This window comes from Phalaenopsis equestris, unplaced genomic scaffold, assembly GCF_001263595.1.
Source record: "Phalaenopsis equestris unplaced genomic scaffold, ASM126359v1 Scaffold198031, whole genome shotgun sequence".
NCBI classification, from domain to species: domain Eukaryota; kingdom Viridiplantae; phylum Streptophyta; class Magnoliopsida; order Asparagales; family Orchidaceae; genus Phalaenopsis; species Phalaenopsis equestris.
In genome coordinates, this window is record NW_018217971.1 from 473,230 (window position 1) to 491,594 (window position 18,365).

At 33.9% G+C, this 18,365-nt stretch overlaps 1 protein-coding gene across 3 annotated transcripts in view; it reads right to left on the bottom strand.

Annotated features, from left to right (window-relative positions):
* LOC110035533 (protein argonaute 16-like) overlaps positions 1–18,365 on the bottom strand; it is a 41,903-nt gene that overhangs the window by 17,058 nt on the left and 6,480 nt on the right. For 2 of the 3 annotated variants that reach the window (XM_020739764.1, XM_020739766.1), the window contains exons 2-16: positions 8,197–8,420; positions 7,919–8,115; positions 7,600–7,821; positions 7,379–7,515; positions 7,204–7,301; positions 6,980–7,077; positions 6,712–6,871; positions 6,467–6,583; positions 6,282–6,389; positions 6,094–6,156; positions 5,912–6,025; positions 5,659–5,824; positions 5,458–5,570; positions 5,200–5,337; positions 4,965–5,095 (exon numbers count right to left, since the gene is read on the bottom strand). In XM_020739764.1, the coding sequence (XP_020595423.1) occupies positions 4,965–5,095; positions 5,200–5,337; positions 5,458–5,570; positions 5,659–5,824; positions 5,912–6,025; positions 6,094–6,156; positions 6,282–6,389; positions 6,467–6,583; positions 6,712–6,871; positions 6,980–7,077; positions 7,204–7,301; positions 7,379–7,515; positions 7,600–7,821; positions 7,919–8,115; positions 8,197–8,418 (2,084 nt within the window). In that variant the 5' untranslated portion in view covers positions 8,419–8,420. Of the gene's footprint in view, positions 1–4,964; positions 5,096–5,199; positions 5,338–5,457; positions 5,571–5,658; positions 5,825–5,911; positions 6,026–6,093; positions 6,157–6,281; positions 6,390–6,466; positions 6,584–6,711; positions 6,872–6,979; positions 7,078–7,203; positions 7,302–7,378; positions 7,516–7,599; positions 7,822–7,918; positions 8,116–8,196; positions 8,421–15,983; positions 16,054–18,365 lie in introns of those variants that run through there. The other variant, XM_020739765.1, reaches the window with a different exon arrangement.

Here is an 18,365-nt window from a genome sequence, read left to right on the forward strand (position 1 = left end):
TAATTGAAAAAAGATGAGCGAAAATGAAATGATTGTTCTATAATTTAAATTATTTCATTTTTTACAGTGCATTTAATGAAAAAAATAAATATAATGATTGAAAGGAATTAAATATTTAAAAATAAAAACTTTAATATTAAGTCTATAAGAAGTCACTCCCTTATGATACTAGCTGATGCTGATATTATACTCGTGTAAATTAAAGATTGAAAAAATGATAATGATTGTACATTTATTGGAACCAAACACAAAAAAAATTGATTATAATCGTACATATTAGTACCAAATATTGAAGATACTCCTAACTAGAGGGAAAAGGAAATGAAATATGTAATTAATTAAGAGGATAAAATTGTGATTGGTTAAGACAATTTAATAAATATTTTTATAGAAAAAAAAATATGAAGCCTGCTTTATAGATTGATGAGCATATTTTTTGAGCATTTATATTAGCGTTTGCATAAAAATTTAGTACATAATAAAGTGTTAATTATTCACTAAGATTATTAAACTATTTTTTAAGGAAAATTTTACTAGACGGATATGATCGATAGAATAGAATTTATTTACAAGATGAGAGAAAATATAGAAAAATATATAGTAAATTGTTTGATCTACATGTTTTGTCACTTTTATTATAATACTTATATTATTGTATCAAGCTGGATGATCTTATATATTTTGTTAGAAGATATTTACTTATATCTTATGGATTAATGACTCTTATAGTTGAACAATATGGTCGACTATTATTACTCTTAGAACTATTTAGATAATATTAATTTCAACGTCTGACCATCATCTCATGCCTTAGTTAACTCCAAACTTTCGGGTTGCGTCGTGACAATTATAACTCAGATTGCGTTGATGTCCATATATAGTTGTTGGTTAGCAGCCTAGACAAAAGGATGAGTGTTTACTTAGATCAAACACTTCTTTATGACGCTATCAGCCTAGACATATTGCCACAACTCAGCATAGGACTTTGAATTAACTAAGGTGGGAATAGACGGTTGAGCAATAAAAATCATTTTTTTTATTTTTCATTTTCTATCACTATTAATGATTCAAAAAGGTAAAAGAAAGAGCTGCTACAAAAATGAATTAAAACAATTATAAATTTATCTTAGGTTGGGTTGTTTGCATCTTCTATAAAGATTGTCTCTTCTATTGTCCATCTTTTAATCAACTAATTAAGCCTAAAATGTTAGTTTAAAAGAACAGTAAGCAAACCAAAGCTAATGAATACATACGCCTAAACTAATAATACAATAAGAAAAAAGACTGTGCATGTTAGTTAAATTTCTAATAAATGAGTATAAAAGCATTTGATAATGTATGAATATGATCGATCACAAACACTGTCATTGTCGGTCCCAAGTTCGCTGTTAAAAATAGGGGGTTGCGTTAGATAGTCGACAGACAATATAAAACTTGTCGAAAAAAACAAGACATGAATCGTTTTGATCATTGTGTAAGTGATAGAACGTTCCCTGGAAGCGACGTGCTATATAGTTTGAATACTATAGTGTCAAATAAGTAAGGGTTCCCACATTACGGACGGAAGCGGATAAAAAAGTTAGTCCGTAAAGCTAATAAAATTAATATTATGATAACATCTTGGAATATAGGTACTATTAATGGTAAATTAATGAAATTAGTTGATATTATGATTCATAGAAAGATTAATATCATATGTATTCAAGAAACTAAATGAGTTGAAGAAAAGGCTAAGGAGATTGATAACTTAGATTTTAAACTTTGGTATTTCGATAGGTGTCGCACTAGAAATGGTGTAAGTGTAATTATAGATAAGAGTTTGAAAGATAATGTTGTAAAAATTATTAGAGTTGAAAGATTAGAGTTGAAGATAGAATTATAGTCCTTAAGATTATCATTGATACTAAGATTTTTAATATTATAAGCACTTATGCTCCTCAAATAGATTTAGATATAGGGTCCTATTACCTCTTCTCATCATCATATATCGGTTTCTGATGGAATTTGCCGCTTTTATGTGAATTGTTAGGTAATGTGACCCCTCAAATCTCTATGATTCATATGTGCAATAATGTTAAAGACATGCCTCACTATAAATTAAGCCAAAAACTCTCCATCTTTAAAATGATTTACGATAAGTTGCATTATTTTGATAAATGTAAATGGGGTCTTGAAATCTGGCCTAAATATCGCTCCCCATCTATTTTTGTTTTTTTTATGGAGGATTTTTTTACAGTTGTTGTCTTTTGATGACATCTTAAAACTCAAAGGCCTGTGGTTGGCCTCACAATGTTGTTTGTGTAAATGCTCCCAAGAAAGTGCGCCACATTTATATTTCTTTTGTCCCTTTGCTAGAAAGATATGGCATAGTTTGGGAAGGATTTTTGGTTTGAAAAATTTTACTTTGCAGAATATGGAAGATTGCTTATTTGCTTGGCCATCTTGTGGTTCATCAGACACAACAATGCATCTCAATCCTTATATAACTTTGTGGTTTATTTGGCGTGCTCGAAACAATGCGAAACATGAGCTCTCTTCCTCTTCCCCTCTCTCCACTATTTCTTACATTCTTACCTACCATGCAAAGACCTCTAAACGGATACGATTGCTACCTAGATCTTTGCCTAAGGAGGGCTGGAGGCGATCTTTAATATATTTGCAACCCCCTCCCCCCGGTTGGATCAAAATTAATGTTGATGGAAGTTGAGAAAATTGCACAGCCGGTGTGGGTCCATTTTCAGAAATCATTTGGGCAAGTGTCTCTTTTATTTTCTTCTCATGTTTGGGCTTTAACTACTACTGAAGCAAAGGGTTGGGTAGTATCTAAATGTTGCTTTCAATTTGTCTACAATTTTTATTGAATCGGGTTTATCTGTTCTTCTGGATTTCATCACTAGAATACAAGAGCCTCCTTGGAATTTAATTAATTGTCTTAATAAGATTTGGCAATTTATAGCTTCTCATGAGCTTCAGGTCATATGGAATTTTATATACAGGGAGGGAAATGCACCAGCGGATTGATTTGTGAAACGTGATTTTTTGGGTGTCTCTACTTGTTTGGTGCCTCCCAAGGAGCTTAATATACTTTTAAGGGGAGACTCTTTGAATCTTCCTTATGTCAAATGTTCACCATGATATGGCTTACGGTCTCCTTTCATCCCTAAAGGTTTTCGGTTTCTGGCTTTGGGGGAGGATCTTTTGCTCCATTAATCCTCATCTCTTTGCAATTCTGCTACTCCTGCCAAGGAATAGCCTCTTTCAGATGATTATTTTAACTTTTGTTATACTACATTTCTCTCCTTGTACTTGTCTTCTTATTTCGCTAAAGATTTTTTCTTTAATCTGTTTTTTGGGTATACATGTAACAATTTTTTAGAGCTTTTGGTTGTGTTGTATACCGATGGAAAGATCCTACTCTGGATTTTTCTTAACCCGATGTGTTGTCCTCCCTTTTCTTATTTTATAAAATTGAGTACGGGCTTTTGCAATATATATATATATATATATATATATAATTGTATCATATTTTAAGTGTTAATGTAGATTTTATTTTAATTAAAAACACAGACATAAGTGGAGGAATATATGGATTTGAAATTAAGGAGTGTTGGCCGCATCAATCAATTTAAGAAAACTATTTAAGCTAAGTTAATGTTTAAATTCAATTGAAGTTATAGGTGTCTATTTTATAAATTAATTTCAGGAATAAAATTTAAGATGGCACGTGTTAAAGGGTTTGAAAAAAATATTTTATAAAATAAAAACAAAGCAAGTAATTATTATTATTTTTGCATTAAATTTATTTTCTTTTATTTTAGAAATGTTCTATCTATTTGTATTCATTAAAACTACTTCAATAATTAAAAGAATATAAGTGAAAATGAAATGACTAGCTTATGATTTCAATTCTTTCATCTTTTGCAATGTATTAAATAAAAAATAAATTAACATAATGGTAGAAATGAATTTAATATTCGAAAAGTCTAAAGGAATCACCCCCTTATAATATTAGCCTGAGACGTTGTTGTACTCTTTCAAATTAAAGGTAAAAGAAATTGTAATGATTATACTTTAATTAGAACCAAATGGAATATGAAAAGGTAATAATTGTACTTTTATTAATACAAAATGGTTAAAAATGTTAATGGTTGTATATTTATTAGTAAAAATTTTTTATGAAGCTTTTAAGATTACTTAAAAGAAATGAGAATAAAAAATGTAATTGATTAATAGGACAAAAATGTAATTGATTGAGATGATTTACTAAATATATTTCGTGAAAAAAAATAAAGTTCACTTTATAAATTGATTGCCATATTCCTTTGAACATTCATATTAGGCATTTGCATAATAATGCAATGCATAATAAAGTGTTAATTATTACTAAATCGTTATCAACTTAACATGTTATTTTACTATTCTTTCAGGAAAAATTTTACTAGACTAATATGACTGATTGAAGAAAGTTTGTTTACATGATGAGATGATCCACTGAAAATAGGTAGAAAATTAATTAGTTTACATGTTTTATCACTATAGTTGTAATACTTAAATTATTGTTTCAAGTTGGATGATCTTATGTATTTTATTAAAGGATATTTACTTATGATGTATGGATTAGTGATTTTTTTATAGCTAAACATTAGTGGACTATTATTACTGTTAATAGCCTTGTTAACCTCCAACCTCTCAGATCGGGACCTGACAGACATAACCCATGATTGTGTCAGTTTCCATGTAATTGTCGGTTAGCCTACACTTCCTCACCAAGTATGCTTGTGCATAGGAAGACATATTAGATACAAAATATGCCTTGGGTCACAATCTTTAAACTCAAATTTTAGGCCGCTTTCTAACCAGAGTTTATGGGTCCATTAATATACTAAGCTTGAAGTAAATTTTCATGGCAACAAAAGAAACCATAATAGAGGTAAAAAATACATGAAATGCATGGAAAACAAAACCTCATCATTCCATCGTCCTCTCCATTTGATAAAGGCTTATATAAAGAGTTTATCATTCCTATCTTTGCAGACTGCGTCCTCACGGATGCGCTATACCTGGAAATTAATGGCCAATTTCTAGAACCAACTGCCTGATGATTCACAAAAAAGGTAGAAGTTTTGAACCCAAATGGCAGATAAGAGTAGCTATGTAAATTTTCCTTTGTTATTACTGTGTTATAAGAAAGTTACTCACTGCTGCGACAGATGGGAGATCGGCCAGCCCTAGAGATCCATGAGAGACGACCATCCCCACAATCATGGTAGGAACATCAGTTACTAAAGGAATACTTGGATTTGCCTCAACCGCAAGAAGAGAATTTATACCACCAAGCTTATAGAACAAAAGGAATTGATTATACAGCAATGTTATGAAAAAAAAAGAAAATATACCCATAACAAAAAATGTATTAAAGATAAACTGTGTTTTTATCATATAACAAATGATTAATACCTTAGTGTTGATCTTCAAAATAACATTATTCAAGTAATTTTCAGTGATCCTTGCAGGAGAAACACATTGAGTAACTACACCCATTTCATGCAGATTCTTTTTCTTCCATGGTCCTAAAAGGCAGCATAGAAGACTAACCCAAGTTAAAGAACAACTAACTAGAAGAATCTATACAAAGGAATCGAAATGTAAGGTACAAACCATAAATCGCAGAATTCTTTTTTTCAGGAAGAACGCACAGAAGAAGCTGTGGAGGACAAGGAAACCTTTTTATAACCTCTTCAAACATTTTTTCAACTCTAACTGCAGGCTCCATTCGAACAAATTGGTGATTTTCCTCAATAATTGTGAATGGGCGATTAATAATCTGCCCAAAGCAGCCAAATAGTACATAAATTGATTTAAAACAGAGAAAAAAGTGATGGGGGAAGAGCAGGTCAAGACCATAACCTACAATTCCTTTTTTCCTTGCACAATTGATCATTTCACGAGATAGGTGACTTAGATCACATCGAGCGGAAAAATTTACAATTGCCCAACTTTCAATCTGTTTTGCTTTCAATAACTTCTGCAGAAGAAACTCAAGTTATGATGGTATGTGGAAGCATAGCAGAACCAGTGACGTGCTTCGCAAACCTTGTTAGTGAAGTTCCAACGGCCATTCTTAGGAAAACAGTCTTCCTCATTACCAATCTTAAGCTGTTCAAGCAACAAGAGCAAGTTTCTTCATCATTCTTCAAATCATAGAGGGTAAAAAAAGTGGCAGTGCATATGTAAAAAACAAAAGATTGTGACAGAAAATTTTAGACAATAGTCATGCTTACTGTTGGAGCATTAAGAATACGACCATCTATCTGGGCTAGCTGCTTCTCAATTGTGATCCCACAAGACGAAATCAATGGTTCATCATTATATTGATTTTTTTGAAACGCCTGCAAAAAAACAAAAATAATAGTATTTCACCAACCTAAGGAACCAAATACACAACATCAAGATAACAAAATCTCACATTAGTCACAGCTTTTATTTGTTCCTGGGGCTTCTGTCTAGACTTCTCAACCAATGCTGCTCTCAATTGAGAAGAAATGGCCCTTGTATACCTTTGTAATGATATGAGATTGCATAGCTGCAAAATTAATATCCCTTATGAAAGAAAGATAATCCTTTTCATTTTTCTTTTTCCTGTTTGGGGTGGGGAGGGGAGTCCACGTATAAGTTTAAGAATAACAAAAAAAAAAGTCACATGATGCAAACCTCTATAGGAAGGTAAATGGGGCGCTTTGGCTTTCCAACAACAAGACAAGGCAGAGAAGATGACCATGTCAGTTCGATTCGCTTCTCTTTAAAATAATTGAAAACATTCACTTCTACTGGAAGATCCTTTCCATCATCAATTTTACCTCTCAATACAAATCTATGGACAATAAGTTGACAAGTAAAACGTTAAGAAATTTCCAAGAAAAACAAAATAGTAAAACTAAGAGTGATAAGGAGATGGGAGATATAGTTAGAGAATGTATACGTTTGTTGACTGCAAGGAAGTGGAGTCAGCCCTATAATCTTGAATTCCAGATTAGTATGTATAGTTTTGATTCTCATATTTTTCAGAGTTCTCTTAGCCTGCATATAAGCATTCAATAATCATAACATACAATGACCAATCCTCCAGTGATTAATCATGGATAGGAAAACTAGTTTTTTAAGTATCTTAAACAAATAAATTCTCTAATGAATAAAGGTTTCTACCTTGGCCCAATTAACCTCTTTAGCATTCCGAATGTTTTGATTTGCAATTAAGAAGTCAATAACTGGACCGGGTTTCAAGATTATAGTGTTAGAAACATCTGTGGAGAACCAATGGGATTAGGCAAACAGCTTAATCACCAAAAAAAAGGATGGAGTGGAAATTAGAGAACCATACCCATGTTTAAGAATAGGCCGCCATGGGTTGTGCGAAAACTAGAATGAAATCCTCGGCAAAAAGTAATGCCACCACCCAAATCAGTTACGTTTGCAGGATCACCATCAAAATAAGATTGCCTTACAAGCAGGCATCCCCTGTGGCATAACATTTAGCAAAATGAAATGTTGGTAAATGAGAAAAAGGTAAAATGATAGGTATGAACAAATCGTAAGACTGACCTTCTTGCCTGCTGCTGCCTCAGAATCATGTCAAGAACTCTTAAAGCATCTTGTATATGGTCTGTCTCAGTTTCCCCATGAAACGGTGAAAATTCACTTAATGGGACCTTGGTTGCATACCTTATCTGAACACTAAGTTCCTTTACAATGAGTGAGTGTTTAGAGAGCTTCTTGCGAGTGTCAGAAGATGGGCTCTCACCACCAGGGCATCCACAAGGAACTCTGAAAAGAAAAGATACTGAAGAAGTTGGGAAAAGATATCATATTCACTACTGAATCAAAATAAATGACAGCCATGAAAATGAGAGGAACAATCTACCTAGATGATTCTTCCAACACAACAATAAAATCATAATTATTACAAGGAAGAGGCCCAACAGTGAACAAGTTGTCTCCATCATATACAAATTCTTTTCCACCGAGCTCTGAACTACAAGTCTGACATAGCCTGTCCATGACCTTTCTTCCAATACTCTTTCCTTCCACTGCAAGATTATCAATAGATTTTATAGAAACCTGCATGCAGTACGAAAAAGTGAAAACACAAACCAGGGAGAAGGAGCACTGAAATACAAGAGAGAATAGTGCAAAGCATACATTGTATTGGTAGAAAAACTGATCCTGAATGTTAAAGTTAACGGTGAAGTAGTTTGTCAGAAGTTGTATATGCCTGCCTTCACTTCCAAAACTAGGTCTGGCCATCACAATTCGCTTTTCATGGTCAGACTCAACCACGTCAGGGATGGCATTTGGTGGTATAGAAGATGGACATGGCGGAAATTGACTTCTTTCATTTGGAGTTTTATCTGGTGACACCATTCCTACAAAAGTCACAGTAAAAAATATCTGAGCTATGTTTTGGTAAAAGATGCATAACTTCCACATCAAGCATCCAACATCAATATTTAAATTACTATTCAGACATTATTTGCATAGTAACAAATTTGATGACATTTTAGAATAGGGATAATTACATATATAGCACCTGAAACATTGCACTTTACAACATCTAGCATGCCCCAATCAAATCATTGATAATTTAATAAAAAAATGAAAATATGGGTTCGGGTTTTATAAGGAATTTTGATATTTTAGTGAGAATTTGAAAAATGGATTAAATAGAGTGCTAGATTTGTAAATAGCAATGTTTTGGGCGCTATGTATGTAAAGAACCCTTAAAAATATGCTTTTACAAAAAAAAAAAAAAAGATCCAGAAATAGTACCAGTAGATTTTCTAGTAGTATCCTTGCAAGCAGTAATGAGACTAACCTTAGATGCAGTAGATATAGTATTTGGAGTTGAGAATTTTGATGATAATATAGGTTTTTAATATATGAACACTCTTAATAGCAAGAAATTTCAATTATACTCAAATCAAAAGCAAGTTGAAAAGCATGTTCAAGTGATGTAATCAAATGATTTGTCATACTTCTTTTAATTTGTTCATTTAAGAAAATTTTTCAATATTTGCTAGCAATCTAATGCAAGTTGACATGTATATTCAAGAAATGCAAGCAAATGAGGTGCTGTCAATCTTTAAAGATTAGGCATTAATCCTAATTTGAACCAAAAAAAATAGACCGTTTTAGGTCTTCCCACGTAATGATAAAAGATTAAAAAAAACCTAAAACTCTTTATTATTATTTTTTTTTCAAAATACCATTCACTTTACTTTTGACTTTAAAATTTAGTTGGATTCATTTTATAATGTGGTAGATTAGGCCTTGATGGTTCGAGAATTAAATCAACAATATTTTGTATGCTTCTAAATGATGATAATTCATCTAGAAAATAATCAATATATAAAACTTTGAAATAAAATATTATTTAATTAACAAGTAACATTTAATGAACATCTTCAAGTACATTCAAACTTACAAAATTGTCATATTTAGATTTTATGCCCACCAAACAACGCTATGAGAAGTTCAGCAAATTCTCTTGCAACTGTCATTTTTACATATCAGTCTTCTTGCCTAAAGAATTTGACAACTCGTTAACTCAAGTTTTGGTTGATTTTTTCTTTTTTTTTTTCTCCTCCTTAGCACATATGTAATGCTTCTTGGTTCAGTAGCCTATTAAATCTGACAACTCATCTTTTGAGGTTTCATTAATTGGTATCTTTTTCTTTTTTTACCCTTTCCATTACATATACTTCTATTATATATAACTTCATAAAAAAACTTAAATGTTGATGCATGCATGTATAATCCTAATTAAGAATTAAAAATTATGAATATAATAGGCTAGAGTCCATTTTGAAAAAAAAAAACATAGAATAATTGCTCTGAAAAACCACATCTATTCATTAATGACGGGCTTATAAAGCACCTAACAACTTTCTTTACAAATAAATCCCTAGATTTCTTCCATCTTTCCTATTTACAAACAGGACCCTAAACTAGATACAAATCTCAACAGTCACCTCAAGATGGGCAAAAGATATCCACTAAGCTCATTTTGTCAAATAACCTAGACAAATATAATGAGCTAAGTCTTTTGGTGACGCAGTCAGCCACTTGCTCTCTAATGGCTACATGACTTAGGTCCAGTAATCCATTCTTCAGTTTTTCTTTGACGAAAAACTTATCAATCTCCTCATGCATGTTTCTATCGTGTTGCACTAGGTTACTGGCAACGTTGATTATTACTTGTTGTCGCACCACAACTTCATTTGAGCTCTTTGGTCCACCTTGAGCTCTACCAACAAGGCTCTCAGCCACATCATCATGGCGATTCCTAAAGCCATGACCCTGTATTCTGCCTCTGTTGTTGATCTCGCTACTGCCAACTATTTCTTGCTTTTCCAAGTGACCAAATTACAGCCTACGAACATGCAGTACCCTGACGTAGACCTACTGTCATCAGCACAACTAGCTTAATTAGAGTCACAATAGCCCTTAATGCCTACATGCTCATTCTTTCTGAAGATCAACCACTTCTCTGGTGCAGTTTTCAGGTATCTCAAAATCTGATACACTGCATCCATGTGGCTCTTTCTTAATTCATGCATTTGGCGACTCACCATGCTTACTGTAAATGATATGTCAGGACAAGTGTGACTCAGATAAATGAGACGACCTACCAACCTTTGGTATCATCACGATCAACTGGCTCTCTTGCCTCTGCGCTTAACTTTTCCTTCTGATCAATTAGTGCAACGATGGGCTTCCATCCCAATATGTCTGTTTCTGTGAGCAAGTCTAACACATACTTCCTCTGAGATAAAACAATCCGCTCTACTTACAAGTCACCTCATTCCCAAAGAAGTATCTAAGTTGTCTCAGGTACTTCGTCATAATCAGTGACAATCACATCATCCACATACACAGCAAGTATAGTAATGTGACGACCATGCCATCGAAAGAACACTGTGTGGTCAGCATTAATCTGCTAATAGCTCATGCCTACCTCTATTCTTTTGAGAAGCTCCAGGATACTGTTTCAAGTCGTACAATGATTTCCTCGGTCTACTTATCTTGCCCACTAATTTGTTTGTGTCGAAACTTAGGGGAATATATATGTACACCTACTCCAACAAATCCTCATGAAGAAACGCATTCTTCATATCTAGTTAGTGTAACCTCCAACCACCATTCACAGCGAGAGAGAAGAGTGCCTTAACCGTACTCATCGTTGTCACTAGTGCAAATGTCTTATCATAGTTTATGACATACGTTTAAATATACCCTTTCTCCACTAACTATGCTTTGTAGCGATATTTTTTTCTCTTTGAGGTCTGTTTCACTGTGAAGATCCATTTGCTCCTGACTGTCTTTTTCCCTATCAGTAGCAACGCAAGCTCCCACAGTTTGTTCTTATTGAGAGCGCCAAATTCCTCCAGCATGACAGCCTTCCACTTTGAACCCTCCTTAGCCATCTACCATTGGCTATAGAGACAGTGTCCAAAATGCAATGAATGCTCTGCATAATGGTGATATGTTAGTATGAGATAAACCGAGCAATGCCATGTGAGAAACCAAAACAATCCGCTGAATAATAATCAGGAAAATGGCCCGCGGTGCTAACAAACACTCTCCTTATAGTCATTGGAGTGGGAGGAGAAAGGAGAGGAATCATATCACTTGAGTGATCAGATTATGAGTTGGATGGTGTAAATGTCTTAGGTGTCAAGCTAGACCAAGACAAGGAACTCGATGGCACGAGTGACACTGCAGACACTGTTCCCTCATTCTGCCTTCTCCTCCATGCATGCACTCTCAGCTCCCATTGAGCTTGAATCCCTCCACCTTCAGGCTTATTTGCCTCATTTTTCGGCTCTTCCTCGGTTGATCCTTTACACACAAAGGGACAAGGCATTATTCAAACATGCACCAAACTCTCACATCACTACTCTTCACCTCTAATCTCATAACTCTAGAATCTGGCGAGGCAACAAAGGGTGGGGTCACCTCCAGGGTGTAGGACGGTTTGAATTCTCTAAAGTACACTTTTATGCTCACAAAAATTCTCTTTTCTATCGGACTCCAACAAACAAATCCTTTATGGGTAGCAGAATAACTCATAAAAACACACTTCATAGCTCTGGGATTCAGCTTTTTCACAGATGGTTGTTGTCCTTCACAAAACATATACAATCAAATACCGTCAATGGGAGAATCCTACAATTATTTCATTTAAACATCTGACAAGACGATTTTTAATCCAACATACTTGAGAGCGTTCTATTGTTTAATTGAGCCGCTGTCAAAACTATTTGCCCCTACAAATGTTTTGAGACATTCATCGAGATCATCATGCTTCGAACTATCTCAAAAAGGTGTCTATTTTTTCTTTCTGTTGCTTCATTTTGTTGGAGTGTATGAACATGTGATTTGATGTTGTATCCTTTAGACTGACAAGTGTTCCCCAAATGTCATGTTAGTAGACTCTTCCATTATCAGACCTCAATACCTTCACTAGTGCACCAAATTAAGCCTAGGTTGCCTTGTGTAAATCTTTAAAGCAAACAAACACATCGCCCTTATTTTTCATCAGATACAACCAAGTAACAAGAGAAAAATAATCAATAAAAGTCACAAAATATCGATAATCATTCATTAAACTCGTAGAATAAGATCTCCAAATATCATAATGTAACAAATCAAAAACAAAAGAACTCTTATTTCAAAAAATGATATAAGAGCTCATAGTAAACTTGTTAAACTCACAAACATCACATACAAGTTCTTATTTATTTGTCCTATCATATAAAAACGTATACAAACGGCATGTAAAATAAAAGTGTGACATGTGTCTGTGATGTAGCATTAACACATCATATACACTCCACCCAGATCCCCCTTACTACAGCACTACCATTGATGTCAAAGTTGATTCATCCCCTCTATCCGAGTACTAAAGCCCATTATGTCACGTTTCAAGCCCAAGTATCTGACCCATCCCTTTATCTTAAAAAATCACTTTAGGAATATAAAAAAAACAATATATTTTAGTTGGAGAATGACACTAATGGATAAAGGTACACTAGAAAAGTAGCGTGCAAAACATTGGACAAAATCATAAAATTGATACACCTCACTATACCCTTACCCACTACAGGTTGTGTTGTATCATCAACAGTCTCAATATTATCCAGAATTGTTATGTGAGTGTAAGAAGAGAACGCTCTAGCAGTACTTGTCACATGTTGAGATGCACCCCAATCTACTATCCATTACAGTAATCTTATGATGAAAAAAAAGACAAGAGCATGTGTATCAGAAGTACTTGTCATAATGAACATAAGTAGCAATATTACCCCTTGATGACAAGTATGTGGATGCCTTCTCAGCCCCATCACCAGCTTCTTTCTGCTTCCTCTTCAACATCTCTAGAACCATATGATCCTCATTAATAAAGACTATACATTTCTCTTCCTCATACTCTGCTACCATAAGATTTGCCCAGTATCTCCCTCTTCTACCTCTTTAACAACCACGACCACCAAACTGTCCACGTCCACGCGTCTCTCTCCTTTGGGGCTTAGAACAGACCTTGCTTAAATGGCCTACTTCACCGCAGTTATAGCATTTATGAGTCTCCCCCTGTATACTAGTCATTCTTAAGTTCGAGGGAACCAAAACTGATCGCTTACTTGGAAGTCCACTTAACTCGAAATGCAGCCTCATGTGACTCTCTTGTATCATCGCAATGGCCTCATCCAGTGAGGGGATCGACGCCTAGGCTAAGAGGACTGATCATTTTTTATCAAAGGTCGGGTTTAGTTGAGTTAGAAACTGCATAATCCTCATTTGTACAGAGATCTCCCCATGCACTGTGGATCACCACAACTTGATAAAGGTGAAAAGTAATCAAGATCTTGCCATAGCCGCTCCGGATCAACGGAGTACTCTTGAACTAATCTATCACACTGTACCACTACCTCTATGTCGCATTGAATCTAGAACACTCTCAAGTGGTTCTCAATCCCAACATGTCCTCTTCGGCTTTGCCCAAATGTCATTCACCTTTTAAATGTCATTAAAATATGAGGTAATTAATGGAACCACCGAGTTGATTAGCCACTTGTAAAGCAATGTGTGTGTGATCCTCCTCTCATCTCCCTCAGCACTGTCACTTTTTGGTTCAGCCCCATTAGATATCCCTCTAGTCTCTTCCCTACAAGAATAGCCTCGATCCGACTCGACCTACTCAGATGTGCGGTCGGTCCATTCAGATCCACAGGGGGAGATCTAGCTTCACTTGTGTCGGAGCACATGTTGAGGTAGTGGCTCCCGCCGAGACGTTAGCATGTTAGCTCCTTATATGAGCCCGACCAAGACCTTCATAACTTCAATATCACCTTCCCCATAAATTCCAATCTTTTACCTCCCTTAATATCTCCATCACTTGACATCCTCAATCACAAGGATACAAGTTTAGATCAAACAAAAGGGGGAACATGGCAGCAAAAGAAGTTCCACTACAGAGGCTCTCTCGCCTAGGCAAGGAAAAAAAGATCCTGATATACACTTTTAAACCTTAATTGCTTCTCGCCGACACTCTCTCCTGCATCCTAAACTTCATCTCCATTTCACCTTTCGTGATTGCAATTTTTCAAATGCAGTCTCACCTAGGGCTAGCAAGGGAATCAACGACGGAATCATAGCACGCAAAGACCATCAGTTCCCATCTTTCTCCCCTTCCGCATTGTCCTCCCTGCTTGCACTAGTAAACCGCAACCCACGATTTCCTCCCTATTCAAGACTGTAGTGACTGAAGTCCTTCCACCTCGTGATCGAACCTCCCTACCGCTTGATTCAGACTCCTAACTCCACTGCCAGCGAGGTGCAAGCCTCATCGCTTCTTCCTGTTTACATGACCCAATTATCGAGGACTCTGCCCTATTAAGTCGAAGCCTGCACACGATCTCCTCTCTGTCGCAGCCTGCACGCCAGAGTCGATTGCCCTTCATTTGCTCCGGTCACGTCAAGCTGGCGAGGGGCAACGACGGATCGCTGTGCAAAAAGATTCCCGAAACACCTATAGCAACGACTAGGGTTTGAATTGGATATTAAAGAGGAATAATAGCTCTAAAGAATCATGTCTATTAATTAATGACTTGGGCTTAGATAGAGTCTTACAACTTTTTTTACAAATAAATCCCTAGACTTCTATATTTTTACAAATAGGACTTTAAACTAGATACAAATCTCAATAAAATTAACTCAAAATCAATAATTTTTACACAACTTGAACTTAGCTCGTGTCAAAATTGAGAACTTAAATTTCAAGTGGAAGCTATCCCAATTAAACTCAACTTAATATCATCCCTGTAAGGTGTTTCGCTTACCTCACCCAACAATATCTACATAAAAGTATTTCATTACAATTGGACCTCCATCATGATTTCAAATATGGGTGGGCCATGTTGTGGAAATCCTAAAATCACGACTGGGAGCCTTAGAAGCTGGGACAAGCAAACCATAAAAACAAAAAGAACTTCTAGAAAGTAGCTAGTACTCTATCTTTATTCTCCTACATAGGACCAAGTATGTTCCCCTCTTTATTGTGCATTTTACTATAAGCCAATTAATTTGTCTTTGTATACCTTACAAAATATGTACCCATTTCTTCCTAATGAAACAATGAAAAATATAGTATTCTTTTCCAATATTTTTCAACAGCCTATCAAGAAAATCAAATTTTAACTTCCATATCCACTCAGATTTCTAATTATTCTCAACATTTTTAGTACTCTGGTGCCAACTCCTACCATGAATCAATGTCTCATGGTAACAACAATATCCAAGGAAATTCTCCAACACCTAAGTTATTCAGCTCAAATCTAATCTTTTAGCATCTGAAATGATTATCAATGTAGCTGTCCAAAATGGCATGAATTTGACTGTAATTAGTGTCCAAATGAAAATCCACAAACCTAAATGGATTTTTGAGCCTCAGATAATATGACAGATAATGCCTCTTCATTTCACATCCTTCGCTCTTGCTTATGACCCTATAAAATCAAAATTCTCAACGAGTAAATATGTAACAGACTTAGGACTACCAAAATAACAAGCTCCCTATTCTTAACTGAAATATTAAGCTTCCTAAACTTTTTTGCAGCATATTATAAATCAACAAAATTATGAAATAGAAGAACTATGATATATTAAACTTCTTTCTACTAATTATGAATTCCAAGATATAATCCCAGAAAAGATAATTAGAAATGCTAAGAAAATTGTTGGCATCCACCTTTTAAATGTTTAAAAAATCCTGTAAGGTAAGGGAAACATGCTCCATCTGTATCTTCCTTTAACAAAAATACAATAATGCTATGGCACTTTTTCCATGGCCATCCCAAATTCATATACTTTAAGAAACTACTTTCTCCCTATTTATTAGAAAAAAAAGTAAAGTACTTAAATAGTCTCCGACTATTTACATGGAGCTGTTTTAATCCCAGAGTTCATATAAATGCCAAAATAGTCCCCGCCTATTTTAAAATTGAGCTCTAATAGTCCTCCATATGAACTATTTCAGCCCCAATTTAAAGAGTGGGGAATATTTTGGCACTTTTATGAACTCTGGGACTAAAACGGCCCTATATAAATAGTCAAAGATTATTTTGTTACTTTATACATTAAAAACATTATAAAGCATTCCAAGGAAACTTGTTAATTATCCAAAAATAATTGAAATTCTTGTCATAGTCATCAGCATAGAAACTCAACATTTTTTATGCCATCCACAATGACATTTGAGAACCATCTAAGATAAATAATACAAGTATGAAAAATCGTTTATATCATTAGTTGATGATCATTCTAGAACTATTTGAATCATTCTACGGAACAATAAATCTAAAGCAAGTTCTATATAAAAAAAAAATCGTTGTGGTATACATACTCAATTTAAAACACAAATTCAAAACTTTAGGACTAACAACAGAAAAAGATTGTCATTCCGTAATTGAAAATCATCTTCATGAACAAGTAAAGGTTCATCAAAGGTCTTGCAGTCATACACAACAAAATCGTATAACATAAAAAAATAGAAATTGCTATATCAATCATGATCATTAATAATATCCCAAAATCTTATTACGAAGAGGTTATTCTTATTGATTCATATAACAAAAAAATGAATGTAATCAAGATTACTAAAATTAAAAATTATTAATAAAAAAATAAATTAGGGTTTAGGGTTTAGGGTTTAAAATTAAATTATTATATTATTAATAAAAATTATTTAAATAATAACCCTAAATAATATGTTTAGATTATAAAAAAATAACACATTATTTTAATTAACACATTAAATAAAATATATTTAATTTATTTTATTATATTATAACATAATTTTTAATTTAAAATAATATATTTAATAATATATAATTTATATATAAATAAATTAAATTTATTATATAAATAAGTTAAAATTTATATGTGTTATTATATTATTTTAAGATTATAAGTTATAAATTTTATTTTAATTTTTTTATAATATTATTAAAATTTATTAATAATATTATAAATTTGTTTTAATTATTTAAAATTATTAGTAAATTATATTATTTTAAAATTATTTGTAATTTTTATTATTTATATGAATTTAAATAATAACCCTAAACATATGCATGTCATCAAGATTACTAAAATTCAAAATTACTCATCAAAAGCTCACCCAAGCCTATCCCAAAAAAAATCTCATCTCCACCATTCCTCTCAAATTGCATAGTTGCTCTACTTATGTGCATATTAATCCTCTTTAAAGAAGCAAATTTAGCCCAAAAGGCATTAAAAGGTATCTTTACTAATTACTCTCCTAGCCAACATCGGTATAAATATTTTCCCAACGTTAAAAAACATTGTGCAACTATGGATGTAATTGTTTTTAAAAACAAATTTATTTTTCCCAAAATTTAAATGCAGGGGAGAACACCAACTCAGTCTATAAATATTAATTTTTTGATAATATCAGTCCTATTTTATCTCAATCCACACCCCCTACAAGCTTCTTAAATCCCACCCACCTCAAAGTTGTTATTTCAAACACCCTAAACTCCATGATCACATGCAACAAGTGAGCTACAAAAGGCGCGGCATCGTGCAAACTCACACATAAGCACAACACCTAGATCTCTCCTCTAGCACATCTATTGAATTGCACAACTCCATTTTACACTCCATGTGTATGTGATAACCCCGACAACGTCCACTCATGAACTTGCAAGTAGGGTTTCGCAAGGCTTCATACGTGCAAGTTGCGTGCATGGCTTTCCTTCGTACATTACTCCCAATTTTTCCAAGGGCAC